The sequence below is a fragment of the Takifugu rubripes genome, chromosome 3 (genome assembly GCF_901000725.2).
Source record: "Takifugu rubripes chromosome 3, fTakRub1.2, whole genome shotgun sequence".
NCBI lineage: Eukaryota > Metazoa > Chordata > Actinopteri > Tetraodontiformes > Tetraodontidae > Takifugu > Takifugu rubripes.
The window spans coordinates 10,250,891-10,276,045 of record NC_042287.1 but is presented as its reverse complement, the minus strand read 5'-3'; the positions used below and the strand labels follow the sequence as shown (position 1 = coordinate 10,276,045).

At 44.3% G+C, this 25,155-nt stretch overlaps 1 protein-coding gene and 2 long non-coding RNA genes across 3 annotated transcripts; 1 reads left to right on the top strand and 2 right to left on the bottom strand.

Annotated features, from left to right (window-relative positions):
- Positions 1 to 3,941: 3,941 nt before the first annotated feature.
- LOC115249155 (uncharacterized) lies at positions 3,942 to 15,373 on the bottom strand. The gene is made up of 2 exons (XR_003887857.1): positions 15,260 to 15,373; positions 3,942 to 4,647 (listed from the first exon to the last, which is right to left on the bottom strand). It is a non-coding gene; the product is annotated as an uncharacterized lncRNA (long non-coding RNA).
- On the bottom strand, positions 11,781 to 13,058 carry LOC115249156 (uncharacterized). The gene is made up of 4 exons (XR_003887858.1): positions 12,944 to 13,058; positions 12,481 to 12,542; positions 12,185 to 12,353; positions 11,781 to 11,901 (listed from the first exon to the last, which is right to left on the bottom strand). It is a non-coding gene; the product is annotated as an uncharacterized lncRNA (long non-coding RNA).
- A 648-nt stretch (positions 15,374 to 16,021) lies between the features above and the next one.
- Positions 16,022 to 25,146, top strand: calcoco1a (calcium binding and coiled-coil domain 1a). The gene is made up of 15 exons (XM_011621870.2): positions 16,022 to 16,197; positions 16,980 to 17,140; positions 17,222 to 17,324; positions 18,589 to 18,791; positions 18,896 to 19,108; positions 19,194 to 19,342; positions 19,409 to 19,478; positions 19,560 to 19,715; positions 19,791 to 20,045; positions 20,126 to 20,251; positions 20,478 to 20,573; positions 21,047 to 21,134; positions 21,302 to 21,549; positions 21,764 to 21,855; positions 23,376 to 25,146. Exons 2-15 carry the CDS (start codon positions 17,015 to 17,017, stop codon positions 23,401 to 23,403), a joined length of 1,953 nt encoding a protein of 650 aa, XP_011620172.2. The 5' UTR covers positions 16,022 to 16,197; positions 16,980 to 17,014; the 3' UTR covers positions 23,404 to 25,146.
- Positions 25,147 to 25,155: the final 9 nt, after the last annotated feature.

Below are 25,155 nucleotides of genomic sequence, written 5' to 3'. Positions count from 1 at the left end.
TGGCCAGCAAGGCGCAGTAAATCTGATGGCCGAAATGAGAGGGGTGTGGCCAGGGCACAGGAGCGGCTGGAAGGTGATAGATACACGAGGTAAGATGGAAGGTAAGGTAGAGAGGGAGGGCTTAATCCTTGAGGGAGAAGGTGCCAGGAAGTGACTTCCACCTTGGATACCTTCAAGGTGACTCAGTGTGACAGAAACATTCCCAAGGTTTACTACTGCGGTAGAGGGAGAGAGAGAGAGCGAGAGAGAGAATGTGTGTGTTTCAAGGTGCAAAAGCTCTTTGCAGATGTCCAAATACGCAGTAAATCACTCTGAAGACCTGAGGGTGCTCAAATGCTTTTTGAGTGAATCTGTCTCCCAGCCCGGCGGCTCCAGAATGACTAAAACATTAACAGGAGTCTTCAGCAGCAGCAGCAGCAGCAGCAGCAGCAGCAGCCATCCCATCCCCCCATCCCCCCATCCCCCCAGTGGCTGTACAATCACAGGACTGTGCAAATGTAAGGCCTACGCCCAAAATGGCTCCCATTCAGATGTCGTCCAAATGCGCGTTTTGTTTGAAACCCAGAGAATGCCGGAGCAGGGAATAGTCCTGCGCACAAACCATCTATTTGGTTGCGTGTCCCATTCCTGTGAGTCATAAAGTCGCTCCTGGCATTTGACTAGAGAGGTCTGTGTGTCGAGTTACAGGTGTTCCTTTTAACACTGTTGCTTGGAAAAAAAAAAAAAAAAGGGTTTATGGCTTTTCTTCTATGGCGGGCTGAGGAAACAGAAGTGACGCTGGACTTAAAAACAAGTTTAAACCTAGAACATTCATGGCAAATGACGACCTACATGGTGTTGACTGCAGCCTCTATTGTGCTGTTGACACACTTTTTCTGGAAATCTTTAATTACACCGAAAGTCTTAGTAGCAAAGTCAGAAATGGCTTTGAATGTAAAGCAAACACAAATATTTAGTTTTACTATGTTGGGTTATATAAAAGGCCCAAGTTCTTTAATTATCTGGGATCATTACTCCAAAAAAATAACACCACCTTGCGTAATAACAGTATTACATCAATTTCTTATTGCTTACAAATGGGCTGGGTTGTGAAATGAATGAGATTCTATCTACAGTTTTACGGCTACAATATTACACCAATACATTTTAGATTTACTGATCTGAAATTGGCAAGCTACTTTTACGTCGATTCATTTTTTTGGAAACCATTAATGTGTCCCCCTCCACAAGATAAGATCTTATCTAGACTCCATCTCTCATGTCTCCATCCTTCAAGCTGGAAATACCTGAAATGAAGAGATTTATGATGAGGCATATTGACTATTTTATTAAAATAGATTGATCACCGAATATCACCGATATTGATGACCAAATACGTTTAATACAGCTGAACTGACCACAAACATCATACAGAATGTTTACGCTGCAGCTTGTTTCCAAAGGGAGGCAGCAAACAGTGAGAATGTGTTTCAGATGGAGAAAAAAGATGGAGCTGAGGCGAAGCAGGAGGCCGCGCTGCCTTCATGTGTACTTGACTGCCCCCTGGCAGTCGCAGCGGTCACTGCAGGCGATATCCGACAGGAGTGCGTGTAGGGGGGTGGGGGTGGCGGGGACCCACGGCCTCCAACAGATAGAAAATTCTCCATTATCCCACAGATTTGTCAGACTCACCCGCTCGTTCACGTCAGCGTCAGTGTTACGAGGTGTTATTGTCCGAGGATCCAGGAAGGATGCCAGGATGCACAGAAACTGAGACGTCTGGAGGTTTATCACTTCTGTAACGTCTTTAAACACACAGTCAAAGCAATGAGATCCTCATTACAAACGAGGGCCTTGGCAATACAAAAAAAAACTTTGCATCGCATCCGCTTGCACGCCTGACAGTAATAAATGACGACTTTACGTGAGACCAGAGTCTTTCCAAAATGTTTTAAACTGTGCCAGAAAAGATCTGGGTGGAAATACTGTCATAACCATACAGATATATACAATTATCCCTGAATTTAAAAAAAAAAAAAAACAAAGTGAAGGGAAAAGAAGAAAAACTCTGAAGCAAGAATGACAGTTTATATTTTAAAAAGAAAAATAATAAAAACATCTAAGATGGCCACTCTGACAACAGTCAGCTCCACTGGCTTTCTCTATTCAGATATTAGCTGCAGATGCAGACAGGAAATACTTAAAGGCAGCTGTCTGCCAGCCCTGGTGCAGTCACTTTAGATGCAGTGTTCCGCCAGCCTCTGCAGAGAAGCTCACACAGGAAACAGATACTGCATTACAGTACCTCTACCCGCCTAAGGGTGGCAGCAAAGTCCCTGACACAGGGCCTGCTAGACTGCAGTCAGCCAGAGACAAATGACTGACAATCTGAGCCGCTGAGAGCTGAAACATTGAGGACTGAAGTCAGCAATTTGTTCGTTAATGACGCGCAGCTATTACATGCGATGAGCTACAGTTTGTACTGGTTACCAGTTTTAGTGAGAAATAAAAATATTGGTGTTTTCAGGACAGTTTTGTGTCCAGTATAACTTTCCTTTGATAAATGAACACAATAAATAAGTACTACAGGGGAAAGGGGTGTGTGTGTGTGTGTGTGTGTGTGTCTGTGTATGGGGGGGGTCACTGCAGAAGAACGTGCATCACTGCAGCCATTTTACAAACTCTGCTCAGTGCAGGGTGACATCACTCAACTGAGATCACTGGAGCAGAACCAGAGCCTGTAAAGCTATTCAAATTAATTAGCAAATGACCTTAGATTAAAGGGAGGGGGGGGGGGGTCACAGATCACACAATGAAATGGAGAGTCATAGATCTGAGTCTGACAAAATTTATGAATATAAGTGTACTCTCACATGGATCACGCCGCCTTCCTGACACAAATAAGGGACATGCTGTATTAAGTTTTAAAAATACTGCTGCAGGACGCAGCGTCATTAACTGTCATCTGCGGCCATTTTAACGTGGGTGTAAAAGCCTCAGTGGAGCGAAGAAATTCAGAGTATCACCTCAAAATAAGATTAAATGAAATTACATTTTTAAAAAAAGATTCATCCCAGCTTAGCAACAGGCTATATCGAGACACTCTCAGGGAAAACAAGTCAATCTCAAGGATTGCTAATACAGGACAGGGGATAAATCCCTGGCAGGCAACAAAAGAGGGGCCGATCAATAAAGAAAGCATGTAAACAAACCACAGTGGAAATGAAGCAGGAGGTAAAGTGGGGTAGTGACGGTGACCAGCGGTACTTCATAAAGCCCCCGGTGCAGGGGGAGCAAGAAGAATAAAGGGCAGAAATCCAGGGGGGCAACTGTCGGGGCACGGAGCAGTGGGATCGCAAAATGAGGGAAGGATGCACAACCATGGAGAGGACGAGCAGGGAGAAAATGTGATGGAGATGGGAGGGAACAGGGGAAAACTCAGAGAGAGAGAGAGAAAAACAGTAGGGACCAAGTGATTTATGCTGGTTGTATAATTTTCTACAGCAGCGCTGCCCCCCTCCCTCCCCTGAGGCACTCCTACCCTCAATATCTCACCCCCCCACCAGGGTGTGCTCCTCTTCACTGTCACACGGAGGAAGGGTCCCCGGCCACAGCAGCCATGATTAAGATTCTGTCGCGATGCGACTGCAGCACTCCGCAAATGGAAGACTGGACATAATTTCCCTAAAATGCTGTTTTTTATCACCTATTTCCCCTTCATCAGCTTGCCGCACACGATTGATGGCTGATGGCACCTTTGACAACTTAACGTTTTTACGGCTAGATTTACGGGCTATCTGCTCCTCTCCTTTTATAGCTCAAACTCTGTAAAAATGCTTATTTCTCAGATAAGGAGAGGGAGGGCGTGGGCCCATGTGTATTAAATAGTATCACACCCAGATAAATGTATGAGAAAAGAGTCCAAGCCTGCCAGACTGCAATGCAGTCCGGACATGTAATGACCATCGTACCACCTTCCAACAATTTATTGAGGCCCACATCACATAATTAAATCATTTTCATCACTTATATTATGCAACAGAAAACTCATGAGCACTTTAGAAGGACATGTTTTGCTATATTGTAAATAATAAGCGTAAAATAGTTCTATATTGAGGAGAGCCTTCATCCATGTGGCTCTGCCATGTTTCTGCGGTGGTGTCAAGCTGATTTAAATTCCAGCTTTCAGTCGTTAATATGACTTGTCAACTATAATTCATTGATATATTTTTTTAATGCTGGCAAATCTATGCTCACATTTCATATGCTTGGAATATATCAACACAATGCACCTCTGAGCAAGCAAAAGCTCGGAGTGGTGGAAAACCTCATTTTGTTCCCCAGCAGCCGCCCTAGATTCTGCAAAAATGCACACAGGCACAAAGAAATGGAAAAATATAAAATGCTTTATTGCAAATTTGCATTTGTTTCTAATTAATAGAGATGTGTGTGTGTGTTTGTGTGTGTCTCAGCGAGAGTAGGGGGTGTGGGGGTGCAGCAGAAGTAGCTGTTGAAGTGAGTCAGTGGGCTGCAGCAGAAGTGTGGCCACCACAGGTCCCCCCTCCCTCCCTGGTCAGATTTACAGCCAGCACAGGGCGGGTTCCCAGTTAGCCCTCTCTTCTCCTCCACTGATGAGCATGGCAGATCCCAGACAAACGCCTCTGGGAACTGGAGTGTGACAGGGAATGGGGGAAGGGAGGGAGAGAGAGAGAACCCATTTGATGAGATCAATGATTCATAGACACCCACGAGGACACAACCTGGAATGGGGCAATACCACACATGTTTTAACTGGGCTCAGCCATAATTCATTAGGGTTACCAAGGTTACGAGGAACACCTAAGGAGAGGAGTACCGGAAATGATCGCTGCATGTTGTTAAATGCAACTCATATAGGAAGAGTATTAATATTCAAGGCTGGAGAGCAGAAGCTTTTAGTGGGGAAGAAATCGAGAAAACAGCAGAGTTGACGCATTTCTGCATCAACCCAACGGTTTTTTCCCCTCGATTTCCCACATTACTGACTCGAGTTCATAACTGAGATAAGCAAAAAGAAAAAGAATAGGTGGACGCTTAGAGGTTTTCCTTCAGTTTACCAAAATGAATTAAATGGAAGTCAACAACACAAAATATTATAATTAACGTCTTTTCCCCCTTTCAGTTTTTGCTGTCTCATTAGTAGAAAAGTTCTAGTATCATATTTAGTATAAATGAAATCAAGGGAAAACATTTTTTTATTCCAAATGAAGGAATTTATTCCAAATCAATGAAATGAGCTTTTTTTTAAAGCAACGACACCACTCACGGCGAGGCAGCTGTAAATATTGACTACACTGCCTGAAAATAGTCTGCTTTGCAATAAATTAGGCCGTGTTCACTTTCTTTAGCCTTAGTGGGACGTTTAACTTTTTATTGTTCCGGTGTCACGTCTTCATTCTCGATTCCAATTATTTCCACATCACAACACCACATGACCAACTAATAAGAGTATAAATTATCATTAAATAGAGTATTAACGAGGAATCGTTTAAATGTAGGAACCTAAATCCAGTGCATGAACACTGGATCCCTTTTCCCATGAGGCCCAAAGCAGCCTTTCAGCTCAGCCCTCTGCACAGCTTAATTGCCCTGATTATCCTCTGTAATAGCTGTTGCCTACTCTGTCCTCACTTTTATAGGCGTGCAGCGAAAGCTATGGTTCGGTTGTGGCTTTGGAACTCTGGCGCAGCTCATGTTGGTTCAATTAAATCTGCAGTATTTCTGTATCGGCCGCACGGTCGACTGACTCGGATTCCTCACGTCCCTTTTCAGAAAGCGAGGGCAGGCGACAAACGCAGGAGGTGAAACGAACGCCAGCGAGGTGATTACGAGGGTTTTGCTCCGCGCCTTCTCCGCCGCGCCGAGGATCAACACCTTGTTTTCCTGCGGGGCGCAGCCTGCTCATGTTATACAGGCAAATCATCGACATATGAGACGCATTAAAACAAATACAGAGCAAGCAGGTAACAACATGACCTCAGCGCAGTAAAAGAAAGTCTTCATCATCGAAACCAAATTTAATAGATGCCTATTAATCACATAATGTAAAACATGTCTGTGTTTAAAAGGCCACAAACTGGGTTATCCATTGAAAAATGGTCTCTCTCTGATTAAGCTATCGCGCTGCAAGCAAGAGGCTGCCCGCGTTTCATAAATCACTTTTAACATAGTTGGCATTTGATTAGAACCCATTAGCAATGATCAACAGTGTGTGTTCGACGTGCATGCGAGGAGGCATGTTCAAGCCTCTCATCTCACGTTTTCCATGGCCAGCTCTGTAGGATGTTCCTCATTAGTGTGAATATTAATGCAACCAGAAACAGGGGGGGGGGGGGGGGGGGGGGGGTGTAAGAGGAATTTGGACGAGCTTTTTACGGGGGCCGTTTCATCAGAACCGTTATTTTTTTGCCGTTCTCCAAAGACTCGTAACCGGCGGTCTATGAAGAGAGACACGCCGCAGCGGGGCTTAATTTAAACCCAAAAAGGTCATTGCACTAAGAAAGCTCCTCGGCTCAGCCAAAAATATAAAATGATGGCGGAGAGAAAGCAGTGGGGGAGGAAGAGTGGGCCAAGAGACGGAGCAAAATGAAAGGAGATCGGAGGGTGCCGATCACAGAGTGGGACCAGCAGGAAATATGTTCAAGTACTTTGGAAAGATGGTGTGCTGAGGGAGAACAAGAAATGGAAAAACAGAGAAAGCTGAAAATAATAATGTGAGGCGCACTTGGACTGGAGCAGAGCTAACACCAAAACAGATGCAGGATGTTCTCCGTTTGCTTTAATAGTGTTTTTGCAAGTAATTTGTTATAATAGCCGACATTATCGGGGGGGGGAAAAACACGGCATCCAAAGCCGGTGAAGGATTGCCAATCTGTCCAACAATCTGTGTTGGCAGAGGCACAACCCTGCGAGCCTTTAATGAAACGCTCCCCTCTTGATGGTGGACCAGCGTGTTAATAGTCACAATGGAAATTAGCGTGGCCACAAAATGTACACCTTAAAGAAATAAATCGCCCTGTGTTGTCTTGAATCGGCAGGGAACTCTGTGTGACACGGTTGGGTCAGGAACCTGTTACCACTGACAAGGCAGAACCACCCAGTCATCGAGCTGGCCCACAGACTCAAGCCAGCCTCGTCAACAATGGTCACAATTTCCATTCCCTTGCTTATCCATCGGTTCAATACGAAGGTCAGCTGTTTTTTTGTGTTTTTTTCTAACCGGGCCTCATGGCAGTGCACAGCGTCCGAGGTAGAGCCCCACTCTTTGCACAGATAAGACAGGTTCGGTTTTAATGTAGCCAGCGCACCGAGACGCACCAGGCCCACTTGTAAAAGAGAAGGCCCTCTTCGCTTGTAAATGCAGCGGCCCACGAAGAGGAGAGGGGTGGGGGATGGGCCACTTAGGTGGGGCTAAATTGAAAGGAGGATAAGAATTCCACTTGTCCAAACTGCTGCAATTCATCTAGTGGATCAATTTCTTCTCTCAAGTTCCCAGTCCATTCCCAATCTCTTAAAAAAGACCCCAATACCCCATTCCAATCACACCTGCAGTAAAGCTTATCTTGTAAAAGGTCAAGATGTGACCTCAGAGCTGCCTAAATTGAATGTTAGCCAGCCCAATTTCCCCTTGAAATACTACAGAAGCTGAAATGAAAACAGAGCTGCTGGTAGGCAATCGCACCACTAAACACCAGGACGGGCGTCCAGCCCGCTGCTGAGTGCTCATTTTAATGGGAGGTACAACACCGCAGAGGGTTGAGGATATTGGTTGTCTGGGTTGAGTGAAATGAGAAAACAGAATTCAAAAATGTTGTGTGTCTGTGTGTGTGTGTGTGTGTGTGTGTGTGTGTGTGTGTGTGTGTGTGTGTGTGTGGTGTGTGGTGTGTGTGTGTGTGTGTTTTCTCGTGTAGATATCATGCTAGCATACAGCGGAAGCCCTCTCCTGCAGCCAAGGGAACTGATCAGATGGACGATCAAACACTAATCATTCCCTTACGGCCCATACCGAGTAAAGCTGTCATTAATTTTGCGGAATTACATCAAATCTGAGACATTCTTTATGTGGCCCACGGCCTGCAGACAGTTATACGACGGGGACTGCTGCGCTAAGCAGATGGGGCAGCTTGGCTGTGAATACTAAATACCACCGTCCCCCATTTCTCCATCTCCACCCTCCTTCCAGGCATGCGGCTCCACTCCCACATCCTTTGTTTTCCACCCTTCCAGTGTCTTTCCTCGACGGTCACATAGCCCTCGCCAATTACATCACTCGCTGCGCTATAAAGTGAGTTATTTATCTCAAAAACGCTTCAAACAATGCTATAACCCTGACGGAAAATAAACGTATAATCTCCCTATTCATAATAGCTTTGCTTTTGGAACCACATCACATATTAATTTACTATGATGAGAAAATAAACTGTTTATAGACATCAATCTAATGTTTGTCTGTTGGATGCCGACAACGCTGACAGCTTGCTCGACGATACCCAACAGAAGGTCATAATCCCAATCGCGGTTTCCTTGGCAACTGATTGCAGCTGAAGGCAAGCTGCAATTTATGACAGGCGACACATACCTGCCATTCCTGTAGAATGAGACATGTGGTGGGCTATTTTCAGAAAGACCACCTCAGGTAGTAAAACTGCAGCAGCACCAGGTCCTTACATGGGGATTCCAGGCAAGGGTGCTAGAAATCACACGGCTGGGATTCAAACACCACAAGCAATAAACGAAGCTAAATGCAGAGTTGTCGTTATTGTTGTTGCCGCTTTTTGTTCTGTGTTAACACCCATCAATAGGCACCGGCTCACGTTTCGGAAAACAGAGGAAGGAGATGTTGGGCTGCTCGCGTGCGGTGGCGCTCGGTCGGGACAGATGGAGGTGCCGTGAAGAGCAGGCGGCCGGGTCAAGATCAAGGAGTTTCACCGACCGGCCAGCTCCCGTCTCGTCTCCGCGAGGGCGACGCCTCGCATTCCAACCGCACGGCCATTTTCTCACTTCACACAACACTGAGATTCAAAGTCAAGGCTACAGACGCGGGCCCGCCAGGACAGTTTTAGAAATAAACATGGCCACAAACCGCAAACAAACAACTGCTTAAAACAGACGTGGAAACTATAAACTGGCTATATGCAGCTGAGAGAGCCAGCACTTCCAGCTCCACTGTCCCCACAATATTAAGCCACAATTTATAGGGCCTCAATATTGACAGTGCATGCACATTAAATTACATGAAGCGTCCCAATATTGCCTTTAACTAAGGTAATTGCCTGGATTGAATTTACTAATTGAGGAGATGTTCTGTGAAGACATGGTCTGAACAATCAGCAGCTCTAACAAGGGGCTTTAAAACCAGTTGCTGTGGCTTAAATAATATTGAATGCCATTGTTTTATTTGTTTTACTTGCTTTCTAGTCCAAAGAAAGATTTACTCTAACTCAATAAAAGTCTAGATCACAAACTGACATTTGTTTAAACAGTCCCAAAGAGCATTTTGACATTTTACCATATTTTTCTCGCAGGACTGCCTTTTCCTGTCTGACGGACTTGCACCATTTTTAATTCATGTAAACACTCTGTTTTTCAGTCTCTGTGGTTTGAATGTGTATTTCCTCCAAGGTGTCTTTTCGTGCCACATGACCTTTAAAAGTATAATAATCATTTAACATTTCATATCAGCACCAAACACGTCAACATTAACAGTTATGCGTCACCACCTGAATTCACTGGTTTTAGATGGCAGACTGCCACCTGCTGGTAGAAAGGGAAACATAACTCGAATGCTTTTAAATATTGGCTTTTTTTTCTTTAAAAGGCCCACATGAGGGATTATTTAAATCAAATGTGTTGTGCAAGGAAATGCTGACTGAGCGGATGAGCAAAAGTGTTTCAATGCATTCGACTCTGTACAGCAAGTTCTAAGAACATGAGATGTCCTGAATTTTTTCTTGGTGAAATTACAAAACAAGACTGTTTCTAAGCCCATTTACTGATTACCACGTGTAGTAAAAGTAATAAATTAGAAGTATTTGCTGCAATTAAGTTGTTTACTGTTCTTTCTTAAGTGCTTCTTTAAGTGTTGTGCTTTATGGCCTTTCAGTGTTACCGTGTTAGCAAGTAAAACAATAATGGCCTAAAATTATGTTTAACATATATTATAAATGAAACAGAACACTGATTTTATGTCAGCTTTGATGGTCCTGGTGAAGCCTCTCGAGGGATTCCTGAAACTTACCTTTTTTTCACAGGGTTCCACAGAGAAATACAGGTTAGTGGGAATGGGAAGGCAGAGAAGTTTGGGCAAGCAGGGTGGGGAAATCTGCCTGAACGGGGAGTTTATTCTGGTACATGTACACTGTTAGAAAAAGACCGTCGTTTTTACAGGAAAACGCTGGCAGCTGGGGTTACCAGAGAATTCCTGTAAAAAAACCAACAGAACAGTAGATAAATTTACAAAGAAAATATGTAAATGGTTTTACAGTGAATGCCAAGGCTGAACTGTTAATTCTACAAAAAAAATCTATCAATTTCATGGATCATTGTTGTATATAAATAGATCATTTCCTGTACTTTTTACATGTAACTACTTATTATGCGTCAATAAATTGTAAAATTAACGTGGAACTACCAGGCAAAAAACTATTTAAACTGGTAGAACAGTAAAACTTTGCATGTTAAATGGAGCTGTTCTGTATATTCTACATACAAGCTACTCATTATATGCAGTAGTTGTATGTTTTAATAATCAGTTTAAAATGATTAGAACTACACCAAAAAAAATGCAAAAATACATCATGATAAACGACAAGAGAATATCACTTTTAGGAAATTTATTGAACAGCCATTGTGATTAGTTGCCAACAATTAGATTCACTTTTTCAAAATATAGAGCATGCAAAGACGTTGGGGTCCAGGGTTGTGTTGCTGGTTTCTTCCTGCAGTGGCGTGGAGGAGCCACTCATCAGCCACGGCTGGCACCGCAGGCAGACGCACCTGCGGGCTCTCTTCAATCTACCGTGCCATTTAAGGACAGAACTCCCATGTGTTGTGGCTTTGATGCTTTGTTCTGCCTGTTTCCCTTGCGTCTTCCCTGCTTGTTCGAGGTCTCCATGTCGTCTGCTGGACCTGCGAACGTTCACCGGTCCTGCGGACGGCACGGGGACCTCGACCGTGCCGGGAAGACACCAAGGACACAAAGGCAGTCCTCCTGGACTGCAGGAATCTCAGGAGTCCGATTCTGCACGTTCGTAGGTCCAGCAGACGACATTGGAGACCTCGAACAAGCAGGGAAGACGCAAGGGAAACAGGCAGAACAAAGCATCAAAGCCACAACACACAGGAGTTCTGTCCTTAAATGGCACGGTAGATTGAAGAGAGCCCGCAGGTGCGTCTGCCTGCGGCGCCAGCCGTGGCTGATGAGTGGCTCCTCCAAGCAACTGCAGGAAGAAACCAGCAACACAACCCTGGACCCCAACACAAAGAACTTTCAAGCATTGGCTCTTTTTACCTGCTGAACAGACAGAGTTACAGGTCATACTTTATCTGTGTTATTTTTTGCTAAAACATATTCTATTTGAGTAATTGAAGATAGACAAGATTTTTACAACACTGTGGAACATTGTTGGATAACAAGGACAACAAGCAGGTGGCAGAACCTCTTCATAGAAAGTTACAAAATGCACCTTTAAAACAAAACTTGCATGTTGTACATTTAACAAAGTGAAAATTAACAGCACCTCTTCTCTAGCAGTCAACAGAGTCCTTGTTTAGCCTTCACGCCACTCATGATCAGCGAGATCCTGTATCAGGGTCAGAACTCGAGGCTTTGAGTTTTTATTCTCTACTTTGGTTCCTTTTTCTGGGTTTATCAAGAAAAAACACCTGTAGAATAAAAGCATATAAAAACATATTAAGCATTTTAATGAGTTAAAAGAAGACTACAGGAATGAATGAATACACACATCCATATATAAACAAACAGTCTGAGTCTGGGTCCGAGCCAAGACTCAAAGTCATATCAAAACCAATGCTGCACCCAGAGCCAAGGCCGAAAATCAGACCCACACCAAGACCAGGTGTGATTACGGCTCTTAGTCTGGGTCTGACTCTCGGCCTTGGCTCTGGGTGCAGTCCGGACTCCAGGTCCCAGGAAATGTTTACTCACCTTTGAAGAAACTCCAGTGTAGAAGCCAGCTCAGATGGATAATGGATGTTGAAACAGTAGTAGCTCCCAAACATTAGCCACAATGCAGAAATGAAGGAAGAGATGTTTGTTTTGACAAGGTTCCGATCCAGACTCAGCATGTACCTTGTTGAGGAATAGCAGGACTGGCCTATAATTTAACAGGTTATATTAATAAGTCCATGGTGGTCATAACTCAGTCACTCACATAACAAATTCAGACACATATGCAAGAGACTTGTGGATTTTTTTGTAAAAACGTGCTTACAACCACTTACTGGACATGACACAGACCTGTCTTCGCCAATGTGATCCTTTAAGTGTGACACTAGCTCTTTCACTGTTTGAAAATGGCGGACACACAACGAAACCGAACATTTTAAATCCGCAACAACAGAAACAGCTTGTGGCTCAAGTATATTGTGCACACGGTAAAAATGGCCCTTGAAAGCCGAGTAAGTAGTAAAGGTTTTATTACAGTTGGCGCCAACACATTTGAAAAGACAACGTGGCTCATTCCTATGCACTCTGCAATGTTGCACATAGCATCTTAACGTAACCAATTTCTTTTTACAAAAGACACAGATGATCATTTTTATAATTTCAAGTGTTTGTCTGTCTCTTTCTGCTTAATAATTACGAACTGATGTACTTTTTGAAATATGGAGAATTGCTAACTTACGCCATTTGCTATTAGCACACATTTTTGCTAGGTCTCCCAAAGAAAGTAAGAAAACTTACCGTGCAAACTTTAGACTTTCCAATTGCGCAGTCACTCCAGACCCTGCAAAATCTTGTGTGTAGTGTGTCGATTTTTTGTAAAATCTTTTGAAATGAAAAATTTCTGCGATTTCTGCTCTGTTCCGACCCGTTCGCGAGTGGTGTCAGTTGTGTCCGTCAACGAGGAGCTCGCGCCTTTCACGTCTTTCCATCATTATCCAATCAGAGACGAGCTTAACCCGCGCAATTTTAAACTCAAAAATACAAGTATCGGAAGGAGGCGGCTTTATTGCACAGGTATCAGTCTCGAGAGGGGCGCCGTTAGGTCGATTAGCCAGTGATGATGATGCACTGCCCATTACGAGTATTATGAATATTGTACCGGTATTGGCTTTCTATTTGAATTATTATATAAATAAATATTATTATATAAATAATAATAATAATAATAATTGTTGTTGTTATTGTTGCTGTTATTATTATTATTATTATTATTAACATCAATAATAATAATAATGGGCTGTAATGCATTAAAATTTAAAGACAAAAAATATATAAAGCAAGGGTTAAGATTGAACAGTACAATAGGCTACTAAAAACAATGTCATTATAAGTTTATATTTTTAAAAAATATAAATAGATAGGCAGTAAACGGTTTCACGTTACAATGAAATTTTGTGTGAAATCACATTTGGTTGACCTCAATTAACATAATTTCATCAATGTTAAAAGGAATAATTTTGGTAAAAGGACAAACTTGTGAAGAGAATAACATATAGTTTTTGTATTTTAAAAAAAAAAAAAGACAAACAATAGTTTTTGCAATATTTGCATGTCAATTTATCAAAGTTGCTTTGTTATGAGTATAGCAGTATTTCCCGGTTTATTTTGCCAATATTTGTAATTTTAACAAATAAATTCCATTCAAATCACATATTGTTGTAGTATATCTAACAAAAAATGCTGTTTAATAGTTTACAAAATTTCACAGTGATTTAAACAAAAAATATATGTATTTGGGTTTACAAGATTTTTTTGTAGGGATTTTACAATGTTTTTATGTACATTTCACGGTCTTTTTTTAGAGTGTACATATAGATGATATTCCTGTCTTGAGTCTCAGCAACAAAAATAGATATTTATAAATACACCACTGCAAAAATAGTGTGTGTGTGTGTGTGTGTGTGTGTGTGTGTGTGTGTGTGTGTGTGTGTGTGTGTGTGTGTGTAAAAATATATTAAGAAAGTGTAGTAGTGTAAAATTAAATAACACATTCTTGGCTCTGGGGCCAGTAGATTTTTAGAGACTCTCGGTCGGGTGTCATGTAAATGTATCTGCTTCATTTAGGAACACGTGGGGAGTTGTTTGGCTGTCCTTGAATGAAATATTTTTAGACTCACACGCACGGACACATGCAAACACACACCAGGGGTGGGTCCAGAGTGTTTTCTGGCACGGGGGTACATGGGGCAACAACAATCAATCTATATTGTACAGTTACACACAGTTTATGTTTTCATCTAGCTTTTAAATGTGCTGCGTGGATTATTACCAAGCGCAGGAGGACGTTGCCTAGTTGCTGGGGCTGACTCGGCACAGTTTAAATAGCAGTGTTCTGTGTAATAATGAGTTTTAATATGACTAAGCACAACCATCACAATGACATTTATGACACTAGCAACAATATTTCATCCTTAACATCAGTTGTGCTCAGCTTTCAACAGCTTTAAACATATCAGTTCACTTCAGTGATCAGTTGGAAGTAGAGGAAATTTAAAAAAACATGAGCCATATTCTGTACTCTGAATCAGCATTTAGCATTCAACATTGTATCTCTAACATCTCAATAACAATATTCAGATACAGTAGTTTCCTTACGCTGTTTACTGTAAACAGTCATGTGTATCACAATCACAATCAGTCCTAGTTCTCAACCAACCACTCATTTGTTGGTGCCAACACAAATAATTGTAGCTTTGGTCTTGTCTATGCTGCCAAATAACCTTACAAATTCGACCACATCCAAGGCCTAAATTGGCTCTCTCGGACCCCACACGTAATAACCCAACAACATTTAGTCTTTGCTGGTTCCTGGTGGTGCACCTGGGACTTTGAATGGGACAGACTGCGTTCCCGGGCCGCTGTGCTTGCAGGTAGGGCCAATAATTGTGGACCTAAACAGTTCGTTGAATTCATGTCGCAAAACGCACGACAGACGCCAACATTGCTGAATCAGAGGAGAAATACTTGTCCAGGTGGAATAAAATCAGACCCCGCTTTAATAAAAGTGGACAAAACATTGATGCGACAGTCTTAAAGAACTTGTAGCGTTCTTACCTTATCTAGGAGCATCCTGTTGCCAATCCTGGTGAAGCTACAGGACTTCCTTGGACCCACTTCCTTTATCTTTTTCCAAAATAAAAGCCGCCAAAATTAGCGCAGTCTTGTCACGTGAGGATTCAGCATTGCTTCCGTTTTAAAATGGAGCATCTTCAAAACGCTTTACAAAATGATTGACATTACCGAGAGTCAATGGCCATCGGGGGGCACGGGGGGGCTAATAAGACTGCAGCCCCGTGCATTCTGATTGGGGCCTGGGCCCCCGTGTTGCCGCTGAAGCCCCCCACTGTCACTCACACATGTGCGCCGATATTGATTTTGTAATACAAGGGAAAGGATTTCCTGACGTCTTCCTGCATTATCTATAAAATAACAAACTATTCTATTAAAAAAGGTGCTGTAAAGTGTAATTTTACGTAAGTATTCTCTTCGCAGCTACTTTAATTGTCATTTTTATTATGGATTCGGTGACAACTATTTTAAAACTAGATTATATATACATTTTCTGATCGCAGACAGTCTTTTAGTCAGATTTGCTAATTGATTTGTTGATTTGTTTTGTTTTTTGTCACCGGTCTGAGACATTTAACATCCTTTGGAGAAGTGTCATATTACGTCCACTGAAACGTAGAGGCGTTTGCCTGGATTTTGGGGATTGTAGTCCAAAATGTCGGTTCCCAAAACTGAGTCAATGCATCAGCGAACATCAATTCCCACAATTCCACAGTGGCAGTGAAGCTGTCACGCTCGTGTTTTGCTCTGGCTTTTTGTTATTGTTTCGGGTTAGCGGAGCAGCTGAGCCGGAGGTGGGGGAGCAGCAGTTCGCATCCATCATGTATTAGCTCTTGCCTTTCCTTCCAAACACCAATTGTGACTTCTTTAGCCTCCGGTGATCTTTATTTTGGTTTGCTTCAGAAGACTGGAGTGTGATAAAGGTAAGAGGGACGTCGGAGAAGGCGGTGAGGAAAAGTGCGCACATGTTTTTACCCAACAAAGCTTGTTATTGTCGGACGTGCGCATCACTGATGACAAACGTAGAGCCCCGATGATTTCAGTTAATTCCAACCTGTTTATTGCACCCTTGCTGCCATGCTTGTAGTGACTTGCGACGTGTTTTGTTGCCATGTGCTGCGTTGGGCCTCAAGCCTGGTGCTGTGCTGTAATTTGAACCCTTTAAAGGCTGCTGCTAGTTTCCAACAGCGTCTGCAAAATGCTCTTCATACCGGAAAACTACACACAATGGTGGAGCAAATATACACTGGGTCACGACAAAAGGAAAAAGTCAGGAGAAACGTGTGGGTGTCGCCTTTAATCCCAAAATTGATGCTCAGACTAAAGTGGAGTCGTTACCCATGACAAAGCCTATATAATGTATACACATGCTTAGCTGCAGTTGTCAGTTCTGGTAGATTTTATCACTCACATACCTGCTGGGGGCCCTCTGACACCCTGTAATGTGTCCTTACACGTGACTGTGTAATAGGGAATAATGCTGGGCCGACCGGAATAACTCAAACTTTTAAGGTGTCAAGCGCCTCAAATCTGTCATGGGGATTATGTTCTGTGGTCTTCTCTCCAGGAACACTCTGCCAGGGTATCATCTTGCACTGGATAAATATTCGCACAGCGCTGACTCGGTCTTGTTTGCTTGCCTTTCACCCAGTTTTCCCTGCAAACCCACATTTTCTCCAGTGAGAACAAATTGTTCTTCCCGCAGGTGGAGAAGGAGCTTCTTCGACTACGCCGGGGACCATGGAGAAGTGTGTGGAGTTCAGGAACGTGGGCTGCAGCTACTTCCCTCAGAGCAGGGTGGACTGCCACTACACAATCAGTTCCCAGCACACCTGGGCCAGTAACGACTGGGTCGGACTCTTCAAGGTTTGGTCACCTAACGGAAAGATGGAGTCACCGCCTATTTATATGCATATATTGCAACACTGTGGACATTGTCTTCCTCAGATGGGGTGGACGTCGGTGAGGGACTACCACACGTTTGTCTGGGCACTGGTCCCTCCCAGCTATGAAGAGGGCACAGAGGTCAACTGCTGTGTGCAATTCCAGGGTATGGATATATCTGTTGGATGTTTGTCGTTCCGTACACCTTGCAGGAAGCGACGCGTTGCTTGCAGAGAAGTGCACGTGAAAGCTCCAGCTGTAAAGTGAAGTTGCTGTAAATTGATTTGCTCTCATGCATGTGGTGACTTCACAACTCGTGCATCAAAAAAATCTGTTTGCCATTTTCTCAATCGGGTTTTTTCTATGCTTGTTAGATTCGAACCTCATTCAGTGTTAAGTACCTCTGTAATAAGGTTCAGTGGAACATTCAAGAGTGTGGATATTATGGACACAAGAAAAAACCTGCTAGTAAGAATTGCTATGTGCGCAGCATTAGTGTGCACATCCTGACCTGTCCCACAATGCATTGCAAATCCCGAGACTTAGTTACTGTATTGCACACAGTAAATATACAGACCCCAAAGCCTTATTAAGCTCTTTTAAAAATCATTATCTCAAAATACTCTGTTGTGAGGACATTAAACTCACATCAAATAAACTCTAAATAATTTATTTAGCAGCAATTCTTTAATCATTTAAATCGGAGCATATCACTATTTAAATTATAAACAGTCATTGTTGTCACTTTAGCAGCGAGTTCACTCTGCCTTGATTGTTGGTGTAACTGATAGGCAGGATTTAGTTGCAGTAACACATGCACCAAATGTGGCATTGACCTCTGAGCCAGCCGTAAATATCAACCTAAACATACCGTCAATGTCAGAGCAGCAGAGGCTGAAGGGGAAGGGCGACCAGAAGAAGTGAAATGACCTCAAACAGGTCAAGTCCAACTTCCTCTGGCTGAAGCACTTAGGTGATATTGACCAGGAAGCTTACACCACCGTCGTTTATTAATGAGAACAGGCAAGTTAAAGTTCGATTACTTACCTGGATGTGAAATATTAATGCCGGTAAGTAAATGAAGCAGCACTGCTGTTAAATTCCAAGTCACGTACCTGTCAAACAAATGACTGTGCACATCGCTTGGTTCTTCTTTCTGAAGAGCTGGTTGCTTCACCTGGTGGTTGGAAAGTGCGTTGCATCACCCTACACAAATAGCTGCAAAATGTCAGTTTCTAAGTTGGGTTGAAATTGTGATTTAATTGCTGACAAACGTGTATGATTTGAATTACCTGCAAAGGCAATTAGACCATTCAGAAATAAAAGCGAGTTGCCTGCAATATATTTACAGTTAAAATGACAGGTAAAATGTACTTTAAGGTCAATTGAATTGAAAATTCATCTATTTTTGTTTTTCTTCTGCATTTTAGCTGCTTACCTGCCCAAGGCCAGCTGTCACGAGTACGAGTTTGTGTACATCAGTGCAAAGGGGGAGGTGTGCTCCCGCAGCTCCAGCTTCATATTCTGTGCTCCAAAACCCCTTGAGGATCTGGTAACCCTGGAGGAGGACTCTCACGGAGAGGAAGGGGGCACAGACATGTTGCTGGTCGTGCCCAGGGCCGAACTGTTGCAGGTAATTGGGACTGGTTAAATTGGTGAGGGAAGAAGCAGTATTTCTGTTCATATGAATAAGTCTGATTCCCTGTTCCCGCCTGCTTTTGCCTGTCTATCTTAAAGAATCGACTCCAAGAGTGCCTGCAAGAGCGCGCAGAGCTGCTACAGGCGCATGAGGCAACCAACAGGCAGAGGGAGAAAGACAAATTGGAGTACAAGAGGGCGAGGGAGGCCTGGGACAGACGACGCAGCGAGGTAGAGAGTGACATCAGCAGGCTACAGAGGGAGCTGAAGCACAGTCATGAACAGATAAAGAGCATGGAGAGGAAGCAGGAGGTGATGTACCAGCAAGGAAAATGAGGAGAAACGATCATGATGCTGATAAAAAAAACTGCACCAAGCTAAAAATTCTGTCTGTTAGGAGGAGCAGGACTTGGTTGAATTACTTACCCAGGAGAAGAGTACGTTACTGGAAGCGAATGAGGAAAGCCGGGTTCGAATCAGAGAGCTGGAGGAGGACATCAAAACACTGACTCAGAGGACTGTGGACAGAGAGACAGAGATGGAGCGGTAGGACGTTTGGCTCTGTCTTCCATCGCTGTGTGCCGGTGCTGAAATGTTGAAATCTCTCTTCAGGATGAAGGAGAGAGCAAAGAGGGCCGGAGCTCAGCGGAAAGAGGAGGAGAGTGAGAGAAGTGCTCTGCAAGTAATGATAACTGCTCGAGACCCGCTGCTCCTTCCCTCTGTTGTCCTTCTTTTATTCATGTAATTTCATTCTGTCTCTCAGTCTAAGCTGGAGCAGACGGAGGCTGACCTCCGGAGTCTGTCGAAGGAGTTTCAGGGTCTGAGGACGTCGCTGGCCCAGAGAGACACCAGCGTTCTGCAGCTCCAGAGCACCATCACCACCCTGACGCAGAAGCTCACCGCCGCCCACAGGAAAGAGGTCAGAAATCTTTCAACTCAGCACATCTAATACCTGAAGCTGTTTGGGGTGAACACCTAACGTATGCTTCATCAGGCAGAGCACGAGGCCACGCGGAAGGAAATGCGCAGCCTTCAGGAGCGTCTGAACACCAGCGAGCGAGCTTCCGAAGGCCTGAAGAGCGATCTGAGCTCCATGGTCGCTCAGAGGGATCGCACGCAGTCCGAGCTGCACCAGGCCCGCCTGCAGGCTGCTCAGCTGACCCTTCAGCTCGCAGATGCCAGCCTGGCCTTGAGGGAAGGACGAGCTCGCTGGGCACAGGAGAGGCAGGGCCTGCAGCTCACGGCTGAGGTGCTGTATCACTGACAACATGTTCCTGCTGTCCAGCCGCAGTGCGCAGGACTGTATTGTTGCTCCGTCTACCACCACAGAAGGACCACGCGCGCCTGCAGAAACTCACCGCTGAGATGGAGACGATTGAGGAGAGTCTGCAGGAGGAGAGGATGGAGAGAGTCAAGCTGGAGGTTGAGATTGGGAGAGAAAAGGATTGTAATCGGGTGAGAAGGACTTCCGGCAGCCCTCGCTTGTTGACTATGTTACCTTCATTCATTTACACACAAGAATGCGCAGATTACGCTCCAAATTGTAACTTCTATTCCATCCAACAGCCTCATTTGGGAATGATTTGAAGGTCTGTCCTGTAGAGTCAGGGGTTGGACCTGAACTACAGGCAGAACTGATCCGTCTACCTTATCTCACCTCTCCGTCTGCTCTCTGCCGCAGGTGCAGCTCTGCGAGACCCGGCGGGAGCTGCAGGAGCTGAAAACCAGTGTGAGGGTCACCCAGAAAGAGAAGGAGCAGCTGCTGGCAGAGAAACAGGTCAGACCAACTGGATTTTTCACAGCGTGACCTTGTTTATACTAAAGGGGATCCTGTTTGGAGTCCTTTTAAAACATTTAAATCATTCTGTCGACCTCTATTATTTTAACAACCGGTATAAACAAGTACAGAGTTGCGCGTGTCCCAGGTGGTGGGGATTGTCTTTCTGAGTTGTTAATGTTCAGTATAAACACTTTATGGCTCAGTAAAGATCTCTTCTCTTTTTGGCTCCTCATCAACATATTTGATTGCTAAATTTAGAGTAAGAAGGTGATTTTTATAAAAATCAGTGTTCCAGTTAAATATAGTACCATCTGTCATTTAGGAGGAGAGTATAAATAACTGGGTGCACGGAACACTGCAATAATGTTGATATAAAAACATAAATGGCGGCTATATTTACTGTGTAAATGTTGTAAATGGGTGCTGAAGCCACAGTGAAAGGCCTAGCAAGACCCTCTTTTCCACCACAGGAGCTGATGCACTACATCTGTCAGCTGGAGCAGAAGACAGGAACGGTGTCAAGTGCCAAGTGGAGCGCTGCTCCGGTTCTGTTTCCAGGTGAGCGGAGCTTCAGATGAATCTCCTGCACGCTCCGGCGGCGCGAGCAATAAAAGCTCCCTGCAGCATCCTGTCGTCGCTCAGCGTGACCCACATTATTCCTGACAGGAGCAGCATGCCGGGACACACTGACCACTTTTCCTTATGTCCGTGTTTCTGTGCTGCAGGCCGACCCGCCAGCGCCACCTCCGATTCCGAGGATGAGAATCCCGAGGCGCTGCAGCCCCTCCATCCACCGAGACCTCTGGGAAACTACAGCCTGTGCGAGCAGGGCGAGCTCGAGTTGTTGCGCCTCGCCACCCCCCCTCCGTCCCCAAGAGAGGCCGAGAGGAGTGCGGTGGTCATCAACCAGCCGGCGCCGCTGACCTCGCCGCACCAGGCCAGCGCCGAGACGGCTGCGCACAGCTCGGATTCGGTGAGACGCACAATCTGAGCCAGTCAGGCAGCAAGTGATAATGAAAATGAGCTACGCGGTTGAGCTGATAGTGCCGAGCAGAGCGCTTAAACACACAGGCATTATCTGAGAAGCAATTAGACCAGTCATGTCCAAGCTGTTAAAGGCATAACAGTTGTGTGATCCCTGGCTCTGCGCATGTGTGTGTGTGTGTGTGTGTGTGTGCGTGTTTCAGGAGGAGGAATCTGATCCCCTTCAGTGTGGGCGGCTGGGATCTGGAGATGAAACTGCTCTTCTGCTACCTGAGCACCCAGACACCCCTCACAGGTACAACCTCCCAGTAGAAACTCTCGCTCTCTCTCACACACCCACGCTTCCTTGTATGTCTGTCTTTGTGGGGACATTTGTAGACCTGGTACATTGCTCAGCACCTACACTGAATTTTAACATTAAGACCAAAACTGAACCCTCAAACGGTCCTTTAAAGGTGTGTGGGCCAGACAAAATGTCCTCACTTTGCTAGTAGAATGCGTATTGTGGTGCTCAGTGTGTAGCATGTACAAGAACACACACGGACCCATAAATGTAGAGGGGACATATATCACTTTAATTACAGTAAAATACCAAAGGACTAATATTCAGGGGGAAGCCTGACTCAAAAATATTCTTGCAATAAAACACATATACATATTGAAAAAGGGGCCTTTCCAAAAAAAAATGGGTAGTAATTAAGAATTTTTTATATCCGGCTCCAATTTTACTCTTTATAAATATATAATGTGTAGAGTCAACCACTGGTTGCCTCGCTCGTTTACTTGAACTGCGGACGACATTTTGCCGAGGCGTCGTTTATGTTATGGATGTCGGGGAGCCGTTGGAGATTACATGAGATTTTAGCAGCACTTCCACTTTACAATATAACCTTCTTCATTTTTAGAGGTCGCCTGACATTTATGTTTTATTGCGCTAATAATGCTAATTTCATTCGTGCGGGATTCTCGCTGAAGGAATTTTACTGGTAATAGCGTCCTGAGGTGTAACATTTGCTGCTGTAATGATGAAGATTCCCGCTCACGCCTCATGCTAGGTTTCACTTTTCCACATGGATTTATGCTAGCCGTGTCTTCCCTAAATAAGCTGCGGCCACAAACCGCAGCGCGGAGTTAACGTGCAGAGGTGATTTGCATTACTGACTCCATATTAAAACCTGCGCTTCTCGCCGTCATGCCGCCTGCTTTTAAAGTGCAGCATTGCGTCACATTTAATGAGCTCATAACTTGATTTGTGTGCACAACCACAGTCTGCAAAGTAATTTGGGAGCCGGCGGCCAGAGAAGTTAGAGCCCTACGTATTTCAAAACTTTTGTACATTTATTTTTTTTTTAAAAAAGGGGGAAAAGTTTCTTGAGCACGCATCCCGAGTAAATCTTGGTGGTTGTTTTATGCGTTGGGCCTGAACAGGAAGGGTTTTGCTCTGGATTCAAAGCCCACCTGCGCTTGCAGACGCATGCAAGCCTTTATTTATGGCGACGGGGCGAGTATGGCTGGAAGATGGAAGTTTTGAATAGGTGCTCGTAAAAGAAGTTGAGTCGGGGCGAGGGGAGGGGACGGCTCTGAGACAGAGCCGAGGCGAGATGGGAGGACAAGGGGACAGATAAGCTGACAGCAGGCTGTAGCGGTGATTTACCTGAGGGGCGGACCTCAGTCACGGGCCAATTTTCAGCGTCATTAAAGCCGTCTCTCCCCTGCTCGGCCTCTTCTTTCAGTCTAACCTCCACTTTTAGCCAGAACGAGGCTTCCTTTCAGCGTTCCACGCACGCTCACGCTCGGCTTTGTCTCCCCCTCCAGTGAACTGGCCGACACTCTGCTGTGGTAGCCAGCGGACGCCCGGGCGGAGGTGGCGGATGGAACCGAGTTGACGTGGACCCGCAGACAGAATCTTAATATGCAACTTATCAATCTGCCATGATTCTATATTCCTCATTTCCTTCTCAGACTCTCCTGCTGCGGCTTTTTTAATAGCGGGAATGATTTATTGTCATGTCTTACATATGAGTATAGTTACTTTTTAGCCACAGGCTCCTGCGTTAGCTCGTTCACAGGCTGCAGCGGAATCATTTGGGGGTGAATCACCGCTCGGTCGAGGCTTTACTACGGATGTTATGTCACTTTTATGACGTCTGTGATTAAGAGCCACGACAGGCGCTGCAATTATAATGTTTTGCGCAGGTCCGGCTCTGCAGGACACCGCAGCTAATCTCTCCTCCAGCATCACAGTCTCAGCAGCAGCTTTAAAGACTATTCAAGGTGGCAGAAGCTAATAACACATCACCGCACAAGAATTAATGTAGCAGCCGTGCAGGGCCGTGACGTCGCACTCAGAGCTGACTTTCCATGCACTTTCGTCTACACGTGAACAGTTGATTGTTGTCTTGAGCTGTTGGTTAGATGAAGAGACGTTATGAGTCGGGCCAGCATTTGGAAGAGAGCTTATGGTGTTTAGTCTGTTAAGATTGACGCCAGATGTGACTTTTTACTTCAGTAGCTTCATACCATCACTCTTGTAAAAATTAATTCTCATAAGCTTTTCATCCGCGAGACCAGCTGAGGTTTTTATTCGCTAATGATTCTGGATTTTACTCTTCATAGCCGTTGAAATGAAAAGATAATACTCATTTGGGTATCATCTGTTGGTCTCTGTACCACTTGTACAGAAATCTTATCTGGCGTCTCACACAGTTCTAATTGCAGCAATGTGCCTAAAGTAATAGTCAAAGAAAATCATTTTATATCACAATGTTGTTTTCTCCTTAGCCTGTGGCAACACGCAGCTTTTCCTATAAATTTATAGGACATTGGAGCGAGCCCACACCTGAGCTCTATTCACTTCGAAGCTTTCTTTTATTTCTTTTCCAATGGCTACAAGCATTTGCCGGACACTTTCACGCTAATCTGATCTGCTGTATTTGCACCCAACTTTTGCTAGAGGTTTTAGATGAAATACATATATATCTATACAGTATGGACACTTATACAGAACAGCATGGCAGTGGTGTTTTTAATCCTTTTTATAATCATCCCTAGCGTGTTGTGTTTCTTCATATTTTCTCTGTTTAATCTAACTGCTATGATGGTGCTGAAGGAATAGAGCGATACCAGCCTGTGAGAGAGGAAATGAGGAGGAAGATCTGCAGAAAAGACATTTTCATGTTTATTTTGGGTCCTTGTGTTGCAATTTTATTCACCTTCATGGAGGCAGGAACGTCTCGCTGCCCTGCACACTACATGTTCTCTCCATGGTCCTCTTTAATGGTTGTGAACCAGTTTTATGTCTATAGGGAAGTTTTTTCTGTGTGTGTGTGTGTGTGTGTGTGTGTGTGTGTGTGTGTGTGTGTGTGTGTGTGTGTGTGTGTGTGTGTGTGTGTGTGTTTTCCACTGAGAGCTCTTGTTCTTGTCAGGACACTGACTCCTACTGCAATAAAGCTCCAGGTGTTCTGGTGTGTTTTGAACTTGTGTGTGCGCCTGTGTGTGTGCGTGTGTGTGTGTGTTTTGGTATCAGTTGTGCTAACGTTGTTAGGGTGGGTCTCTGCATAATAAAATGGTTTATGTATTCATTGTTGGGTCTGTG

Bases quoted from the DNA above. Each gene is read 5' to 3' on its own strand.
- calcoco1a (XM_011621870.2), top strand. From the start codon at position 17,015: ATGGAGAAGTGTGTGGAGTTCAGGAACGTGGGCTGCAGCTACTTCCCT. The intron at 17,141-17,221 runs GTTTGGTCACCT...TGTCTTCCTCAG, and splicing joins ACTGGGTCGGACTCTTCAAG to ATGGGGTGGACGTCGGTGAG. The intron at 19,716-19,790 runs GTCAGAAATCTT...ATGCTTCATCAG, and splicing joins CCGCCGCCCACAGGAAAGAG to GCAGAGCACGAGGCCACGCG.